Consider the following 18,739-nt stretch of genomic DNA (forward strand, 5'->3'; position numbering starts at 1 on the left):
TGGAGATTTGCAATTTTCCCTGAGTTGAGATGGAGTAGGAAGGACAAGGCCACTAAGATATGGCAAGTAACAGGAGAGGTGCATGCATGCGGAGATCCTTGGTCCTCCAAGTCTTCAGGTGAGTCATGGTCAGCATATGTTTGAAAGGAGACTGCGATGAGTCCAAGAAGCTCTTAAGAACCCCAAGCATAGAAACAAAATTACAGCAAATCTACCCCATATGATAGCCCATCAAAAAGTAAGTTAAACTTCAACCTTGTTACCATCTGCTAAAAAGTAAAAAAGTAATCTATTTTAAAGATAATACTGGAGGGAAAATATTTCAGAATGTAACTTGGGTGTATGAATCAAGGGGAGACCTTAACTTTCTTAAGAATTCCCAAAACCAAAAAGGAAAAGTTTATTATTTTTTTCTGAATAAATGGTTTACGTAAGATAATCCAGACACAAAAAGTAAAAAAGGCAAATGACAAGGTAGGAAAATGAGAAATCGGTGGTATCTCTAACAGTACAAAGGGCTCCTACAAATTAATAGCATATGACAATCCAATAAAAGTACAAAGAGGAAGTTAATCCAATAGAAAATGTAAAAGCAATTAAAGAAGTTAATACACATGGAAATAGATTTAACTTCCTTAATGAAGTTGGATTTAAGTTCACTAGTATTTATGGAAATCCAATTTAACAAAATATATTTTACCCATCAGATTGTAAATATTCTAAACAGCAATACTAGTTCAGGGCTGGCAAATGCAGAAGCAGAAATTCATGGACTTTGAGTGGAAATTTCTTTGTGTAAGCATAGAAAAAAATTGGAAAAAATATACCTCAATCTGTTAATACTTGTTTTGGGAGTGAAAGAAGTGAAGATACTATTAGCATCTAAAAATATAATTAAAGGCTTTAAACTTGTCGTTTTAGCTCAATTTGTTATAATAAAATTTTTAATTACAAAATCCAGGCAATTTAAAAACTATTGTGGTAGATTGAGTAAAAGGTGGTAGTGATCTGAACCAGGTGGTAGATGTGGAGATGGAGACAAGTGAATGTAGATGAAATGTATTTTGAATTAGAATGTTACTGGATGATACGCTGGAAAACATGGTAGAGAGGGAAGACTCAAGGATGGTTATTGGAATTCTGGCTTCAGTAAGTGGATGGTATATTGTATTCTGAGATGGGGAAGACGAGTAGAACAAGGAGTGGGGAAGAAAATTTGAAGTTCCATTTAAATGGGATGAAGTTCTATCTAAATGGCATGACAGTCAATTGGATATATGAAACTGGAGTTCAAAAAAGACGTAGACTGCAGATGTAAATTTGGGGGTCATCAGTGTACAGCAGTTCACTTCTGAGGATCTGTCATGTAAAATAAGTCCTACAAGTATGCACACCAATATACACAAGAATATTTGTTGCACCATTGCTTCTGACAGCAAAAATTACAAATAGTCCAAAGAGAAAGAATTTGGATTATTCATGGTATTTAAGAAGAATGAAGAATTTATATGCATACTGACAGAGAATCATGTTAAATGTTAAAAGACAAGTTGGAGAGTACTTCCAGTAATGATGGGAGACTAAAGAAATCATTAATTTTTCTCCCATTTTAATCTAGAAGATTAAGCATAATTACATGTAATCTACAGTCCATTTTGTGTGGTATGAGAAGGTTTATGTCCATTTTTATTTTCATACAGGTATCCATTTTTTTCAGTGCCTTTGTTGAAAAGACTTTATTATCTTAACATTTGCTGAAAATTAATTGAACATGTATGGACGGATGTGTGTGTATACCTATCTTTTATCTGTATATCTGTAACCCTCCCCCCCCCCCGCTGTGTGTGTGTATAGCCATAAATATCTACCTATTTAGATATAAGTAGATATAGTATTCTGTTCCATTGAACAGATGTGTCTGTCTTTATGCTATTACCACACTGCCCTACAGATAACAATGAAAATCTGGTTAAAAATTTAAAAAAAAACAACTAAAACTCACTGGAAAGCATTCAAAAGCATACAGAAATTGGCGAAGAGTTTAATCTCAAAACTACAACTAAAAGGGGTAAGAATTAAGGGTTACTGGCCTTTTGGACTGAGAGAGATGCCCAACCCTCATGACTATATCTGTGGGAAATCAGCGATGGGAAAAATCAGTCTCTGGCAAAAAGTGCCAGAGATTGGAGTTCAAGGCTGAAAAGACCACTGCAAATTTAAATAGGAAATCCAGGTGATAAGAACCTTAAAAAGAATGAGATAGAATTTCTGCCCAAATATATGTTTGACAGCTAAACCGTGCGTGAAAGAGAATCCCCCTGAAGCCTGGTGAAAAAGCAAGCAGAGACCAGAGTGGAACCTAGTCTTAGAAGATAAAACTACTCAAGACCTATGTCCATGACTTTGATGCTTTCCTTAAACGAGTTTATTCTCCACCCTGAGCACCTTAGGTGGCAAATAGTTGAAATTTGACAAGCTTGAAATGTAGAGCACAACCCAAAGCTGGCAGAGCAGCTGGAAATTAGAGGAGAATCCGCAGAAGAAAACCACAGACATGGTGGTCCCCATCACTGACCAACAAATTATGCAGTATAGGGTAGATCAATCCACAGAGCAGCCATGAGAAATCATGACAACAGAGCAGAGATAGAAAAGCAGCTGTATACCACAAAAGGAAATGTTGGCAGTCTGAATTCAGGCAAGTTAACTACCTGGTGGATGACCACATCACCTGCACCCCCAGCCCCCACCTGGCCCCAGGCCAAATCAATAATCCTCATGGAAAATAATAGAAACCATAGTCACTACAGTATATTAACTAGTCCAGTTTTCAACTAAAGACTATCAGGCATGCAAAGAAACAGGAAGAAAAGTTTGAAGAAAATGCAATCAATACAAAGGGATTCAGTATACCCAGATGTTTGATTTAGCAAAAACTTCAAGCATCTCCTTTATTTCGTTGAAATAGTAATTATATTGGTTGATGTTTGGGTGTTTAAATCTACTTTGGGTTCCTGAAATAAATACCATGTGATAAAACTACATATTTTTCCATTTTTCATGAAAATTGTACATGAATTTTTAAATTGGATTTTATATAAGAACTTACCTCCATGGCAAATAACAAAAGCCACTGAAATTAGCATTCCTTTCTTCTGTTATTTCAGATTTTAAAAATCAAGAATTTTGCACTAAAACATAACCTCCATAAATGTAGGGATATCTGTGTGTTTCTTTTATATCTCTAACAACTAGCACAGTATCTGACAGAATAGATGCTCAATAAATATTTTTTGAATGAATGGATGGATGACTAAGAAATATGCTGGGGGCACCTGGGTGGCTCCTCTCAGGTCATGATCTTGTGGTTTGTGAGTTCGAGCCCTACGTCGGGCTCTGACAGCTCAAAGCCTGGAGCCTGCTTTGGATTCTGTGCCTCCCTCTCTCTGTCCCTCCCCCTCTTGCGTTCTCTCTCTCTCTCTCTCTCTCTCTCTCTCTCTCTCTCTCAAAAACAAACATTTTTAAAAATATGCTGAAATTAGCAATTGGATCAATGGAATAAGAATTATAGATATTTTCCATCCATAATGAAGGAATGCAAAATAGTTACTGATCTTGTTTTGTAACCAAGTCTATTTTAAGATTTCTTAATGCAAGTTCAGTAGAAGTGGCAGAATATATTCATCAATGCTAGCTAAATATTGATATATATTGTGAATTTTAAAAGGTAAGATATTTACATATTAAAATGTAAATTATTTTTAGAGAATAGTTTAAGGTAAGAATAGATAATGGGTGAGGGGCGCCTAGGTGGCTCAGTTAAGCCTCTGACTTTCTCTCAGGTCATAATCATGGTTTGTGGGTTTGTGGGTTCGAGCCCCGCATTGGGCTCTGCACTGACAGCTCAGAGCCTGGAGCCTGCTTCGGATTCTGTGTCTCCCTCTCTCTCTGCCCTTCCCCCGCTCACGCTTGGTTTCTCTGTGTCTCCTAAAAATGAATAAACATTAATTTTTTTAATTAAATAGATAATGGGTGATTATATACTTTTAAATTTTTAAAAAAACATTTGAATATGTGGTCTTTTCAATGATCTAACTCTAATACTCCACTGGTCTGTGGATTAGACATGATAGTTTGTGCACTCCAAGGAAAACAAAATGACCATAGTTATGTATTAATTAGTACACCCCTAAGAAAGATATCAGAGGTTCCTTAAGCAAAACATATTTGTCATTTAGAAATTCTCTTTAATATACTGTACAGCATGTTATTAGGTTGGTCACTAGAGGGTGCTGGTGTTTCAGACCAACACAATTCAGGCTATTTCTGCCTTGACACTAAAAAGTGCCAGCCAGAATCCATCTGGCAGCATCCTATTCCATGGCTCCTCAGATTCCCTAAATCACTTGTTTACAAGATAAGTAACTAAAAAGCTGACAACTTAGAATAAGATGAAGCAAATCACTGAAAGGAGGAAAATGTTACACAAAAGATCTGAAATGCAACATATTTAGTGCATTGGTATAGAGGTGAGTAAAGAGTCTAACATTAACTCTGTTACTGTTACGAAGTCAAGTTAGCTACAGCATACACTGCAATGGAGGAAGTAAAATTTCAAAGTAGTCAAATATTCATAAAAATGAGAATAATTTTTGATATAACTGGAGAGACATTCAGCTTTGATGTTTGCTGTATGAATCATGACAAATTAAGTTTTTAAATAAAATACATAATTACATTAGAGTCTCATTACTGAAAAATTTAATTTGATAAATACTTTCATCCAATATGCATTAAAGTATATATATGATAATATTAAATATTATCTTTTAAATGAGATTTTATTTATTTTTTTTTAATTTTTTTTTTTAACGTTTATTTATTTTTGAGACAGAGAGAGACAGAGCATGAATGGGGGAGGGTCAGAGAGAGGGAGACACAGAATCTGAAACAGGCTCCGGGCTCTGAGCTGTCAGCACAGGGGCCCGATGCGGGGCTCGAACTCACGGACTGCGAGATCATGACCTGAGCCGAAGTCGGCGCTCAACCGACTGAGCCACCCAGGCTCCCCTTAAATGAGATTTTAGAAAAAACTTTCATAAGTATGAGTTTCAGATTAATTCAAATTAATAAGACAAAAGTTTGGAGAAGATTTAAAAAGTAAACCACTTGAGTATTCCTTCCTAGCTGTCATTCTCATTAGAAACATGACATTTTAAAAGAAAATTCAAAAGTGTAAAAAAAATTTTAATGACTGCAAAACAAAATAATGTCATTAATGCATGTTGTTAAAATGGAGTTGAAATTACATTTTTGCTCTTTCTCCTTTAAAAACTATATAAGGCTTATAAGCATTTTTTTTTTCAAGCTCTCATACAGAGAGTTAATACAACAGCACAGAAAGAATGTGGGATCATCTACTGCCACTCATTTACACCCCCAAAAGATACCAACTAAGCTAGGAAAGGTAAAGAAACTAAGTACAGGACTTCCTCCTGAAGTCAATCTGAAGCCTGAGTAATGGTATTCATACTGCTATATGATCAGGTTTAATTTCTTAAATGAGGGGAAAAAACGAAGTCTACAAATTATTTTCAAAATCTTTTCATTTCCTGGACAATGTGAAGAGGCAGAAAAGCCAGACCCTTCCAAAATGTGGGAACAAAGTTACTGTTGTTTCTCAACTGCTAAGAGTAATTATGGTATGGACGCAAACAAGACTAAAGATGCAGACTGCAGAATTGCTGGAAGAACTTGGGCACATCCTTTAACTTCAAGGATCCTCAGCTCACCGTCAAAGGGGAGTAATAGGAACAAGACCTTGGAGGATCTGATAAAACGGGAAACTGTGAAAAAACACTAAATATTCGCTTAGTAAAAGATATTAGGCAATTATGTCCATTTTCACTAAATGTGAAGACCTTCCTAACATCTAACTACAGTTTCTAGTCCTAATTGAGAATAGGCTGGCGGCAGTTTTTCATTATCTCAGATATGCAAGCGGCTGCCACCTGCCTCTAGCCACTTTAGCCGTAGCTTTTTTTTTTCTTTCTTTCTTTCTTTTTTTTTTTTTTTTTTTTTTTTTTTTACGGGGAGACGGATAGAATTTAGGTGGAGAGCGGTAGTTGAGATTTCATCTTCGAATTCGGCACTCTGATTTTACTTTATTTCCTTTATACGTATTCCCTTAAGTCTCTATGAGGCACTATGAGTATTATATTATCAGGGTGACCCCCGGGAACAGAGCTGCTTGGTCCCAAAGTATAAAAAGGGAGAAAAGTTCACATTCAGCAATGCAAAGGAGTGTGGTTGGCCCGGATCGCTTAGAAACAGGTGAGTTACACTTGCCAGGGTTACAGAAGAGCTACGGAAGGAGGATCCGGCCCCTGCATTAAGCGTTGGTGGATGGGTAAGGAGCGGGGCGGACGTTCGGGTCTGCCTTGGCGACTTGCCTGTGGTCGGGAAGCACGGGGAGACATTTTAGCCCGGGCCGCCCACGCTCCTCTGGCAGAGGAGAGGAGGAGGCGCGGCGCAGCGAAGGGCGGACTGGCTGGGCGTCCCGTCTGGCCAGGAGTCGGGGCAAGAGGAGTCCTCCTGAGAGTTTCCAGCCCTGGCGGCCAGGGCAGCGGTCACGCAGCAGCCGGGGGACGCGCACAGTTGCTCCTCCAGCCCCCCGCCCCCGCCCCGGCGCGCTTCGGCCCACACCCCCGGGCGCCCCGCCCTCCGCGGCCTTATAGAAGGGGCCGGCACCTCGCGCGCCTCGGAGCTGCAGGCTTCCCAGAGCCGACGGCGCGGCTGCCTGAAAGCCCAGGCGCCGTGGCCAGAGGAGAGAAGTGAGGCGGCGGCTACGCCCCGCATCATGGAGGGCAGCCCGGCCCCAGCCTCAGTCCGGGTGGACACCGACCTTCGCCGCCGCCCGCGCCCCTTCCGCCAGCTCCCGCTGCTGCTCTCCGGGCGCCGTCCTCTCCTCACCTCGAAGCCAACATGAAGGAGACCCGGGGCGACGGGAGCGCCCCTTTCTGCACCCGCCTCAACCACTCATACCCGGGCATGTGGGCGCCCGAGCGCTCCGCCGCGGCGCGGGGCAACCTCACGCGTCCCCGCGAGCCCGGCGAGGACTGCGGCTCGGTGTCCGTAGCCTTCCCGATCACCATGCTCATTACGGGCTTCGTGGGCAACGCGCTGGCCATGCTGCTCGTGTCGCGGAGCTACCGGCGCCGGGAGAGCAAGCGCAAGAAGTCGTTCCTGCTGTGCATCGGCTGGCTGGCGCTCACAGACCTGGTCGGGCAACTGCTCACCAGCCCGGTGGTCATCGTAGTGTACCTGTCCAAGCAGCGCTGGGAGCAGCTCGACCCGTCGGGGAGGCTGTGCACCTTCTTCGGTCTGACCATGACTGTCTTTGGGCTCTCCTCGCTCTTCATCGCCAGCGCCATGGCCGTCGAGCGGGCGCTGGCCATCCGGGCGCCGCACTGGTACGCGAGCCACATGAAGACGCGCGCCACCCGCGCCGTGCTGCTCGGCGTGTGGCTCGCGGTGCTTGCCTTCGCCCTACTGCCGGTGCTGGGCGTAGGCCAGTACACTATCCAGTGGCCCGGGACGTGGTGCTTCATTAGCACCGGGGGAGGGGGCAACGGGACTAGCTCTTCGCACAACTGGGGCAACCTCTTCTTCGCCTCCACCTTTGCCTTCCTGGGGCTCTCAGCGCTGGCCGTCACCTTCGCCTGCAACCTGGCCACCATCAAGGCCCTGGTGTCCCGCTGCCGGGCCAAGGCCACGGCATCACAGTCCGGCGCCCAGTGGGGTCGGATCACCACCGAGACGGCCATCCAACTCATGGGGATCATGTGCGTGCTGTCTGTCTGCTGGTCGCCCTTACTGGTACGTAGTTCCTGCGTGTGTGCAGAGGTCTGGGCGGGCGGGCGCGCCGATGGGCCAGGGAAGCCTCTTGATGCGGCAGCACTTGCAGGGGTGTGTTGGTAACCACAGAGGACTGGAGAGGCCTGTGGCCCGCTATCTTGGTTGTGGCTTCAGAGTTGAGCTCCTCCTTTACTTGCTGGGCACCTTCCAAGTGCCAGGCATCGCGTTAGGCTTTGTTTATGCAAGCGTGGAGGCCACGGGGCTGCTCCCATCCTAATTGGAGGGAGTAGGAGGATGCCCAGGTGTCATTCCAGTGCGTGTACAGAGACACAGATTTCTAGTGGGTGCACTAGGGGCAGAATGGCTGTGACAACTGTAGCCTGCTGCTGTGCGTTTTCTCATTTCAGGCATCTGTTGCATGTTGAGATGATTTTCAGTCTGCAGAAATATTCTACCTGCAACAGCAGGCGGGCACAGCCCTCTTGCAGCTTCTGACACACTGCGTGCCCTCCCAGCACAGCCAGGCTAACCTTCCCTGCAGGTTCACTCTTGATGGAAGCAAGAGAGTGAAGGAAGACCCCTTTTGCCGCTGCAGCCTGCCTCAGCCCTTTGGAATGGTGCTGTACCCTCTAGGGAGTGCTTGAACCCACATTCAGTCAATGGGACCCCAAGGCCTGGGAACTCTGACCGGCCTTTGGGCTGGAGCAAGACCAGTCCTGAGATAGGAAGATAGGGGTTCCTGCACTGCCTAGCTCCTCACAGAGGAGCCTGGCACAGCCTGGGAGCAAGTGATGTTTACACATGCTCCTTGTGTGGCACCACACACTTACCTGGTGCTTTCCAGATTTTCCTCTGGGGTGCTTTTAGCTGGAGATTTCTATGAGTAAGTGTTGTTTATGAGTACCTGATGAGTGGATGTTCATTTAGGTTCCAAGCAGCCTGGCTTAATAGGAAGCATTGCAGCAAGCGTGACCTGGTCACTGGCAGAGTTATAGCAGATTATATACTGGACTTGGACATGTAACAGACTGTCGTGCAAAACTTCTGAAATCCATGAACACAGTTTTCAGAACCCACTCCCACATGGTTTTTCTTTTAGTTTTTTTATGTTCTACATCACATGAAATTTACCATTTTTAAGTGTGCCGTTCAGTGGTGTTAAGTATATTGCCATTGTTGTGCACCATGTTTACTTTTAATCCCTTGTATTTAAAAACAGAACCTTGGTTCCTTTCCCCTTCCCACACTCCCCTGCATTTGACAAAGCAGATAGCCTAGAATACCTGTGTTTAACTGGTACAGTATATTTAGAGCACAGGTCTTGGCTCCAAATCAGTGACATGTGGGCATAAGGAGTTATGCTGGGACCTAGCTGCCCATAAGTGGCTGTGTGGTCACAGATCTCTGTTCCAGGAACTAGAACTCAGGCTAATGTCATCACCGTACTTTATCAAACCCAGCATCAATTTTAGACACCTTTACTCCTGTGGTTGAAGAATGAGGTATACAGATGGTCAAACAGAAGGGGAAAAGAGTTCTAAAAAAATAAACACTTAATTAAAGTGTGGTAATTAACATAACTTTAAAGGCAAACAGAATATCTGAATTTTTCATAGTTGACATTTAAGACCCACATCTTTGAGTCTACTCTTACCACACACTTTATATCCTAAAAGAAATGCAGTTAAATCGTATGAATAAAATGCTTACCTATACAGTTAACTGGATGAAGAGAAACCGTGTAGTGTTTTTATTTCAAAACTTTGATTCTAATGTGACGGGCCTGGTAGCCTTAAGAATTGAGATCAGTTTTGAAAATTGTAAGCTAGGATGGTCAAACTCACTCTCTTAAAAAAGACATATTTGGAACTAGTCTTATTTAGTTCCTGCATTCAAAAAATATTAACTGGTTTGCATCATTTTATCGGACACTGTGTTGATTCAGTTCTTATAAAAACATTGCATTTAAAATGAAGTAAATCTAACACATGGTCATATCAAAGAGGAGAGATTCACGGTTTCCAAAGTAGGTACTTGATAAACTTGATAAAGAAGTGCTTCTGTCTTTCTGTTTTGTGCACCATCGAAGTTAAATCTTCAGATATCTTCAGAAAGATCTGCAGTAAAAAGTTGGAATTATCTCAAAGAAACTGGCAAAACAGCTCTTTTAATAAGTTAGGGAACTATAAGAATAAAGACACTAGAACTTAGTGACTTGAATTTTCAGTGTATTAATGTTGAAGTGAGAGAACCTTTTTACACCTGTTTTGTAACTACAGGTAAAATATAGATTCCTTATTAGCCTTTGTTGAGTTGGGCATAGGATACCAATGTAATTATTCAAACTCCTTACTTAAAAGGACCCTGAGTATATCTTATTTTGGAGACTATCACAATTATAATAATATTCAGTTGTTGCTGCCAGAAAATTTAGCAGAGATACCATAATAAGAAAATGACTGGCATCAAGTTCCTGCTACAAAATACTTACAGGTTTATCTATGGTGCAAAACAAAACCTTCTTTACATTTTCTCTTTCCCAGAAACTTTACAAAACACAATGTGAGGGGTGCCTGGGTGGCTCAGTTGGTTAAGCGTCTGACCTCAGCTCTGGTCATGATCTCACGGTTTGTGTTTTCGAGCCCTGCATCATGTTCTGAGCTGACAGTGTGGAGCCTGCTTGGGATTCTTTCTGTTTCCTTCTCTCTCTGCCCCTCCCCCACTTGTGCTTTCTCTCTCTCGCTCTCTCTCTCAAAAACAAGTAAAAATAAACTTAAAAAAATATGATGTGAGATGTGAAATTGAGAATACAGTGGAAAGTGATGTCACCATGATAGACAATCTAAAATTTGTAGTCACCGTAGGTTTATGAGGCATCAAATCCTATTGGAATCCACCAGTTGACTCAGCAGTGCAAATCTGTTAGACTTTTTATTATTATTTCATTTTTTATGAACCAAATTCACCGAATCATCCAGTTATTATACATGATAGCCAAGTTTCCAGAAATAGGAATAACCTTAGGCTGTTGTTCACAAAAAGCCATGAGTACCTTTTGTATTTTTGTAAACCTTACACTCCCCAGACAGGTGGAATGTGGCTAACATTGTAGCTATCTTAAAAATAGCAACTATAAGGCTAACATTGTGAAAAGTAAGGTCTGAGGAACAGAAATCCTCATCTACAACTTCGGACTTGGATAAAAGCAGCCTTAGAAACTTTTGCCTTTAAGCTTGAACCAGCAAATTCTGCTCAATATCCACAAATGCAAAGAGAGATGCTTCAATTCAAGAAGATATTTCCCGGGGCACCTGGGTGGCTCAGTCAGTTAAGCATCCGACTTCAGCTCGGGTCATGACCTCATGGTTTGTGAGTTCGGGCCCCACATCGGGCTCTGTGCTGACAGCTCAGAGCCTGGAGCCTACTTCAGATTCTGTGTCTCCTTCTTTCTCTGCCCCTCCTCCACTTGTGCTCTGTCTCACTCTATCTCTCAAAAATAAATAAATGTAAAAAAAATTATAAAAAGATATTTCACAATGTGGATGTGACTTTATTTAAATCTAAGGAATCCCTGATATATCTTGACAAATGAGACTTGCCTTAAGTACACTACATGTGGTAAAAATATGCAATAGATTGTTTTACAGAGGTAATCCTGTTTCACGGTATAAAAAAGTATTAGGCAATTGGTGATCTTCTCTGCCTATAAATTTCTGCCTTATTTAGGATGTTGCTCCAAGGAAAATGATTATATAAAAACCTTCCATAATTTGTTTTTATGAGAATTGAGATTACTTGGAATTCTTTACTTTTTATTGTTTATTACTTTATTTGTTTAGGCACTGTGGAAGGGATATTAAGTAGACTTTTTAAAAGCTGGTCAAAGGGGCGCCTGGGTGGCTCAGTCAGTTAAGCGTCCGACTTCAGCTCAGGTCACGATCTCGCCGTCCGTGAGTTTGAGCCCCGCGTTGGGCTCTGGGCTGATGGCTCAGAGCCTGGAGCCTGCTTCTGATTCTGTGTCTCCCTCTCTCTCTGTCCCTTCCCCGTTCATGCTCTGTCTCTGTCTCAAAAATAAATAAAACGTTAAAATAAATAAATAAATAAATAAATAAATAAATAGCTGGTCAAAGAATTATAATCTGCTCAGTGGAGCCCCACATTTATGAGTGAAACAATTGGAGAACAATACCAGATTTGATATAATTAGTATTGCCCTGGGCTCTGGGAAGAACATCCACCTGACTTTACCAGAGTGGACTTCAGGGAAGAGGTGGGATGGCATAGCTTGACCTTGTGGCTGAGCATGAGCGTGTCCAGGAACCAGAACAGAGCGTGTACACTAGAACCATGGGAAAATTCTTTGAAAAGGTGTATGGAATCAGATCGAGGTTGTTAGGACGAACGTGGGATAAGGACCGTGTTCTTTGCCAGTAGACTACAGATCTCTATTTTGAGTTTTAGAATAGGGGGAGGGTTTTTAAAAGATTGACAAGGCTATGGCTTACAGATAGATTTGGGCTGGAAAATGGGAAAGTGAGATTGGTTATGACTTACTTTCATGAGTCATTTAGGACTTTGGGTAAGACAGTGGGAAGAGATGAGTCAGGAAGAAAGGTGATAAAGAACTGAAGTTATTAGAAATGGTTGATTTAAGGGTGATGGCTTAACAAACATTTCTTGTCCTCTACTCTATCCTCTTCACCATGTAAATATTTTCACATCTGTTATCTCATTTAATTGCATCCTGTAAATTTGCCACTATTTTCTACATCATTCAGACAAAGAACTCAAGTGTAAAGACTATTAGAACCAGATTTATAATTCAGGGTGTGTGATCGCATTTATTTTCAGTTTTGTTGTTGTTGTTGATTTGTTTATTTTGCTTAAATATAGGTCAGGAATTATCGCTCTAATAATGGGCCTTGGGCAAGTTAAATATCCTCTTATCTGTAAAGTATGGAGGTAGGACTACTAGACATTTAAGGGCTTTTTTTTTTTCCAATTTATGTTATTCTCAGGTTCTCTTATTGGTGAGAATGATGGTTCAATGATGATTTCAACCGTGAAAGTTTCCAAGGGTTCAGGAAATTTGGAAAGGAGACTGTGTGGCTGAATTTATTTATTTATTTATTTATTTTATTTTTTTTTTTTTTTTGCAACAACAAGGCTCCTGCGTGACTGGGGCTTTTGGACAGAGTACATATGGTGATGGTGGATTATCTAAATGATATATTCAGAAGCCAATATAACTTGAAGATTAATGAGATAAATCAAGGTTAAAAGAATGCAGATTTTTTTATTTTGGGTTTAACAGAGAGAGCCAAGAATTAAACAGTTCTTAAACTGTTCTATTTAAAGAAGTTCATCTGAACTTGGTCTAGAATTGTAGAATAATTGTGACTCATTGGCCTTTCTCTTTTGAAAAAGGTGTAAAGGTCAAGAATTCAATTATGAAAGTTTCCACGGGTTCAGTTTTCTGGGAATAACATTCAGGAGTATATGCTGCACACATTTGTAATAGACTTGATTCATCTGAGGGTGCTGAAGGGTGGTAGTGAGGGATTCTGGGTCATGTGTCATTTTCCAGTTCTGGCCTTGCATTGCAAGGAAGCTGGGAGGGAAGTTCTCCCTAAAACTCATTATATTTGTGTAGTATTTTTTATAATTCACCAGTGTTCTGCAGTTATCTCATTCATGCCTTAAGATCCAGAGGTCTACAACTGTAACATGTCAAATTTTGAATCCCCCATTTCCCTCAATTCTTAATCATAGACAGAAGTAGGAAATTTGTATTTCAACTCCCACCATACTTCTTGAAGATTATTAGATGGCCTCTCAAGTACCCCTTTTCCTTAGAAAATTCCAACTCGCATAGGTTAAAGAAGATAACCAAAGAAGAAGCCTGGTTGTCCTTGGGGTTCTCCTTCTATCCTGACCCCTAGTATATGTCAATATTTTACAGTAAGCATGGTAACAGTAATGACAGGTGGACAATGTGTGACTTCTTTAGCAAGAAGGACACACACACAAACTGAGGAATAGCACTATGGAGTGGAGGAAATTATCTCTGCTCTTTATTGAGAACGTTTGTCTCTCCATTTTTTCATTTGCCACTTCACCCTCAGTCACTCAACAATAGCTACAGAGCAATCACCCCTCCTGGATTGCCTCAGGTCTCAAGTTAGAAGTCACTTTATTTGAGAAGACTTCCTTGATTCTCTCTCTCTAGGCCAGATTGCGTGCTTTGGCCCTTTGGTTCCATAGCACCTACCTTGCATTTCCCAGTCATAGTCTGAGTCACACTTCATTGGACATATTGCTTAATTGACCTGCTGAGGCCAGGTACAGTGTCTGTCTTGTGCATTGTTCTTTTCTGAGGAATGGTCATGATTTCATGCCATATAAGGTATACCCAATACATGGTTCTTGTTTGAGTATCTAAGCACCCAAATCAGAAGACACTATCTGGTCCCTGTTACATAAGCAATTAATTGTGTGACTTTAGACAATTCACTTGATATCCTTGTGAACTATTTGCTTTTCTTTTGTAAAGTAGGAATAAAAACACCTACCCAACCCATTTCACAGCGTGGTAATGAAAACCAACATAAATCTATGTGGGAATAATTGGGAATATCCTTCAATAGTAGGGACACTACTAGGATGTTTTACTGGATGATAGTGTTGACTTCGTAGTGTTCAGATAGACATTTTCCTTAGGAAACTGAAGAAAAGACACAAGTGATGTTTCACAGCTTGATTAGTTATAGTTTACTGGGGGCAAAAATGTGTGGTGGAGAGTGGAACTTTTCAGAAAAAAATAAAACATTAAAAATTATAAATCTCAAGTGCATAAATTTTTACAAGGTGTTATAATTCATCCCTCCCCCCCTGCCACCATCTCTCTTCTGCATTCTTTCAGCTCTGGAATCCTTTCTGCCTCATGGCTGCCAGTGAATTAACTCTCTAAATCTAAAACCTGCTGGGTCCCATTTCCCTTTCCCTAAACCTGGAGGAGTAAGCATGACCTCATCTTTTGAAGACCACTGCCACAGGTAGAGAATGTGTTGCCTGTTTCTCCAGTCAGGGGCTTCATTGTGTACTCAGACCTGTCCTCGCATAAATGTGTAAGTCAAATTAATTTTGCATCTAGTTATTGTCATTGGTCAGACTTCTTAAGGGTGGAGCTCATTACTCAGTTGTCCTCATCAGAACAGGGGATCACCAATGTTGAGGCTGAATAGAATTTCTACCACTGACTCAAAGCCTAAAACTGAACTTATGTTATCCTTAGATGAGACCCAAGAGTGAGAATCACAGAGTTGTAAATCGCCTCACAATTTGGCCAGCTCCTGACAGAACATTAATATCATTTGTAGTCTACAGATAACACAGAGTGATTTTCCCATCCAGTGACCCTCCTAGGCAGTCTCCTGGGCAACATTCACAAGGAAGACATTTCATCGGGTGATCTTGGCACTTATTAAAATGTATATACGGTATTACTTTTATAAGTACTGATTTTTATGATAGGCATTTGAAGAACCATAGATCTAAAAATGAAATATAGTGGCAGAGATGAAGGGGAGGCTTGATTTTTCGCACCTTAATTCTGCTAGAAAGAAGATTAGCTACTAGTTTAGGTAAAAGTTATGTAACAGAAGTACAAATAGCATTACTATTTTTAAAAATCTTGAAAACACAAAAACAGGAGGTCAAGTTAGAGCTGGAATCCTCCTTGTTTTAAGCAATTATTGACCCTCCAGGAAATCAAGTGTAACTTAAAAAAAATATACTTTTCACCAATCTTTTGATATTTCTGAAAAGTATTTGATTCCTGAAAGTAGCTTTGATCTTTCTGTCCTACTTTCTGAATATTTTATAAGTGTCGCTTTCTGTGGTTGAGAATATGCTGCTGTTGGTGTGATTCATGCAAATTTAGAAAAAGAAATATGTTGTTAATGTTGAAAATGCTGAAAGGAAAAAAAAAGAAGGAAAAGAAAAAGAAAGATTGTAAAACATAAGATGCATTTGGGGGAATTCACCAGACAATAGGGTGGAGCTTTCACCATGGTCTTGATGTCTGCAATTACCCCGATAATGTCTCACTACCAACCACCTTGTGTGGGGTTGGGAGAACACGCACATCTGCATTCCTGTGCCTCAGCTGTCCTAAGGTAAGAGTGGCAGTTAGTGATGAAGTGACCCCTGACTTGTGAGCACTCCTCTCTGCTCCATGAGAACAAAAGAAATTGATGGGAGAAGGAAGTGAGGGCCACAGAGAAAAGGCACTGGGAAGCGAAAGACGGGGATTCTCATCTAGGCTCTGCCACCACGTGATAGAAGTCACTTTATGTTTTTTTTTTTTCCAATATATGAAATTTATTGTCAAATTGGTTTCCATATTTCACCCAGTGCTCATCCCAAAAGGTGCCCTCCTCAATACCCATCACCCACCCTCCCCTCCCTCCCACCCCCCATCAACCCTCAGTTTGTTCTCAGTTTTTAACAGTCTCTTATGCTTTGGCTCTCTCCCACTCTAACCTCTTTTTTTTTTTTCCTTCCCCTCCCCCATGGGTTTCTGTTAAGTTTCTCAGGATCCACATAAGAATGAAACCATATGGTATCTGTCTTTCTCTGTATGGCTTATTTTACTTAGCATCACACTCTCCAGTTCCATCCACGTTGCTACAAAAGGCCATATTTCATTCTTTCTCATTGCCACGTAGTATTCCATTGTGTATATAAACCACAATTTCTTTATCCATTCATCAGTTGGTGGACAGTTAGGCTCTTTCCATAATTTGGCTATTGTTGAGAGTGCTGCTATAAACGAAGTCACTTTATCTTTATGGTTTTCCTTTCCTCGTCAACAAATTTAAACAATTATCACCTCTAAGCTTCCTTTCAGTTCCGACTTCCTGTAGCTTGAAATAGAAATAGATAAAATCGTCCCTGGTGGACGTACTATACTAGATGCATGAGGGAAAACACCCAAAGACTTCCTCAAAAGGGGCATAGAAATGTATGCAAATGGACCAAGTAGACCACACATTCTTTTATACAATCATCTATAAATATCGTTTGAGGGCTTGCTATATACCCGCTACTCTGCTCACCCTGGTGGTCCAGTGGTGATGAGCACTGACTCATGACTGCACGTGTTGGGCAGTTATGGGCTCATTCTAGGGGGCGCACTGCACTGTTCACATTATATTCTATGTGAATGACACTTTTTGTTGAGCAGTGTGCAATCTGTGCTCTGCAGTCTTCTTTCATGAAGCTTTCAACCTACTGAGGTAGCAGACAGTCAGTGAACACTCATTCCGATAAACAAATGTCACCAGTCTGACGGGTCATTACCATGGTTGCTCTCACTGGCACATGGTGCCTGCTGCAGATGGGCCTTGTCTGGGCAGAAGGGCAGTGCTGCTCGTCTACTGCTGCTGTGAGGCCCTGTGGTAGCGTGTCCCTGTCCAGGCTATAGTAGGTCTGTACTTGGGCACCATCATTAGAGAGCACATTAATTCATACCCATAACTCTAGCCATAGAACTCAGCAGTAATTACCCAGAGGACAACCACTGTGCTACAGTTTATGGACACAGAGGGCAGCTGGCCTCAGGTCACATACTGTCTGGAATCAGCCTTCCTGGGCCCTTAGTCTCTATGTTGTACTCACATCACCTCCTGACAGGTTTGCCTTTCTCTTCCAATGAATTTTCTTCTAAGACTTTCCATGTCTTCTCCCTCTACTGAATGTAGCCAGAGTCACTCTACTCCAAGTTTATTAGCTTTAGATCTTGGGAGAAGAGGTTAGGTTTCTCAGCCACCTCCCTTTTTCCCCCAGAAAGCATGATGGTCTACCTCTTCCGAAGTGATCAGTGGCATGTACCAGGAGTGTTGTGTGAATTTTCTTATGATACCACACCGATTTCCACTATGTAAACCTACTCATTCTACATTTACCAAAGTCATTGCTTCTTATTATTCCGTGACGTCTGCTCCAATGTGGCTTGCTCTGTCCACCTGAGTAGAGAAGGGGGGTGGCTCCTGCACCCCATTACGTACATCACTAAAACAATGAGCATGTTATGAAGGGAAGATAAAAATGCTTTGAGAGATGTCAAAGAGTACCCCCTCCTGATTCCATGGTGAGGTGTGGGGTGTTAAGGAGGGTCTGTTCAGAAAATGTCACTTAATGATGAATCTTGAGGGATGATACTTTGAGGAAGAAATCAGCATGTGAAGCCATCAATGTGGGAAAGAGCAGAAGCATCAGAGTAACTGACAGAAGGCCAGTGGACAGACCGGAGTGAGTAGGAGGGAGAGTGCCTTCAAGGTGAGGCCAAGGATGTGGGCGGGGCCAACTGTGCAGAACCCTGTCGTTTTTGTTTGGGAGTTTATATTTTTATCTTAAGTATGATGGAAAGCAACTAAAAGCAGTGTGTGAGGGCACAGTGAGTTGATCTGATTTATGTATGAAGAATATTCTGCAGGTTGTTGCTTCCTGAATTAGAGAGGTGGGGCATCAGAGTCTGTGAATGCTGAGGTCTGATGGAGTTGTAGAGTTGTTAGTGAAGAAAAAATTTTCCCCCTGTGTATTGCTTGAAGAGAAGGGAGAGACATAGTTTGGCACAGTGGGGAGGGAGTGTGTGCAGACACACAGAGGAAAAAATTGAAGCAGGTGTGCTGGGAATGGCGTGCAAATCTGTTTCTGTTGAAGTATGTTTGAGAATGCTGAGCAATGTTATGAGTCAAATAGGGATTGAAGGATGAGGGAAAGGGTGCAGAGTGCATTGGTAGATTGCCTTGAAGATTAGAAATAAGAATTTGCATTTTATCTTGGGCAAGTTGTATTGCTTTTCTACACTCCTGTTCTA

General features: G+C 41.6%; 1 protein-coding gene across 4 annotated transcripts in view; it reads left to right on the forward strand.

Moving 5' to 3' along the window:
- The first annotated feature begins 6,754 nt into the window (after positions 1-6,754).
- Positions 6,755-18,739, forward strand: part of PTGER3 (prostaglandin E receptor 3) — a 184,164-nt gene continuing 172,179 nt past the window's right edge. For all 4 annotated transcript variants that reach the window (XR_007455001.1, XR_007455000.1, XM_049618501.1 and 1 more), the window contains exon 1: positions 6,755-7,878. Coding sequence is in view for 2 of the 4 variants with exons in the window: in XM_049618501.1 (XP_049474458.1) it covers positions 6,985-7,878 (894 nt within the window). In the remaining 2 variants the exon portion in view is untranslated. The remainder of the gene's footprint in view (positions 7,879-18,739) is intronic.

This window comes from Panthera uncia (assembly GCF_023721935.1).
Source record: "Panthera uncia isolate 11264 chromosome C1 unlocalized genomic scaffold, Puncia_PCG_1.0 HiC_scaffold_4, whole genome shotgun sequence".
NCBI classification, from domain to species: domain Eukaryota; kingdom Metazoa; phylum Chordata; class Mammalia; order Carnivora; family Felidae; genus Panthera; species Panthera uncia.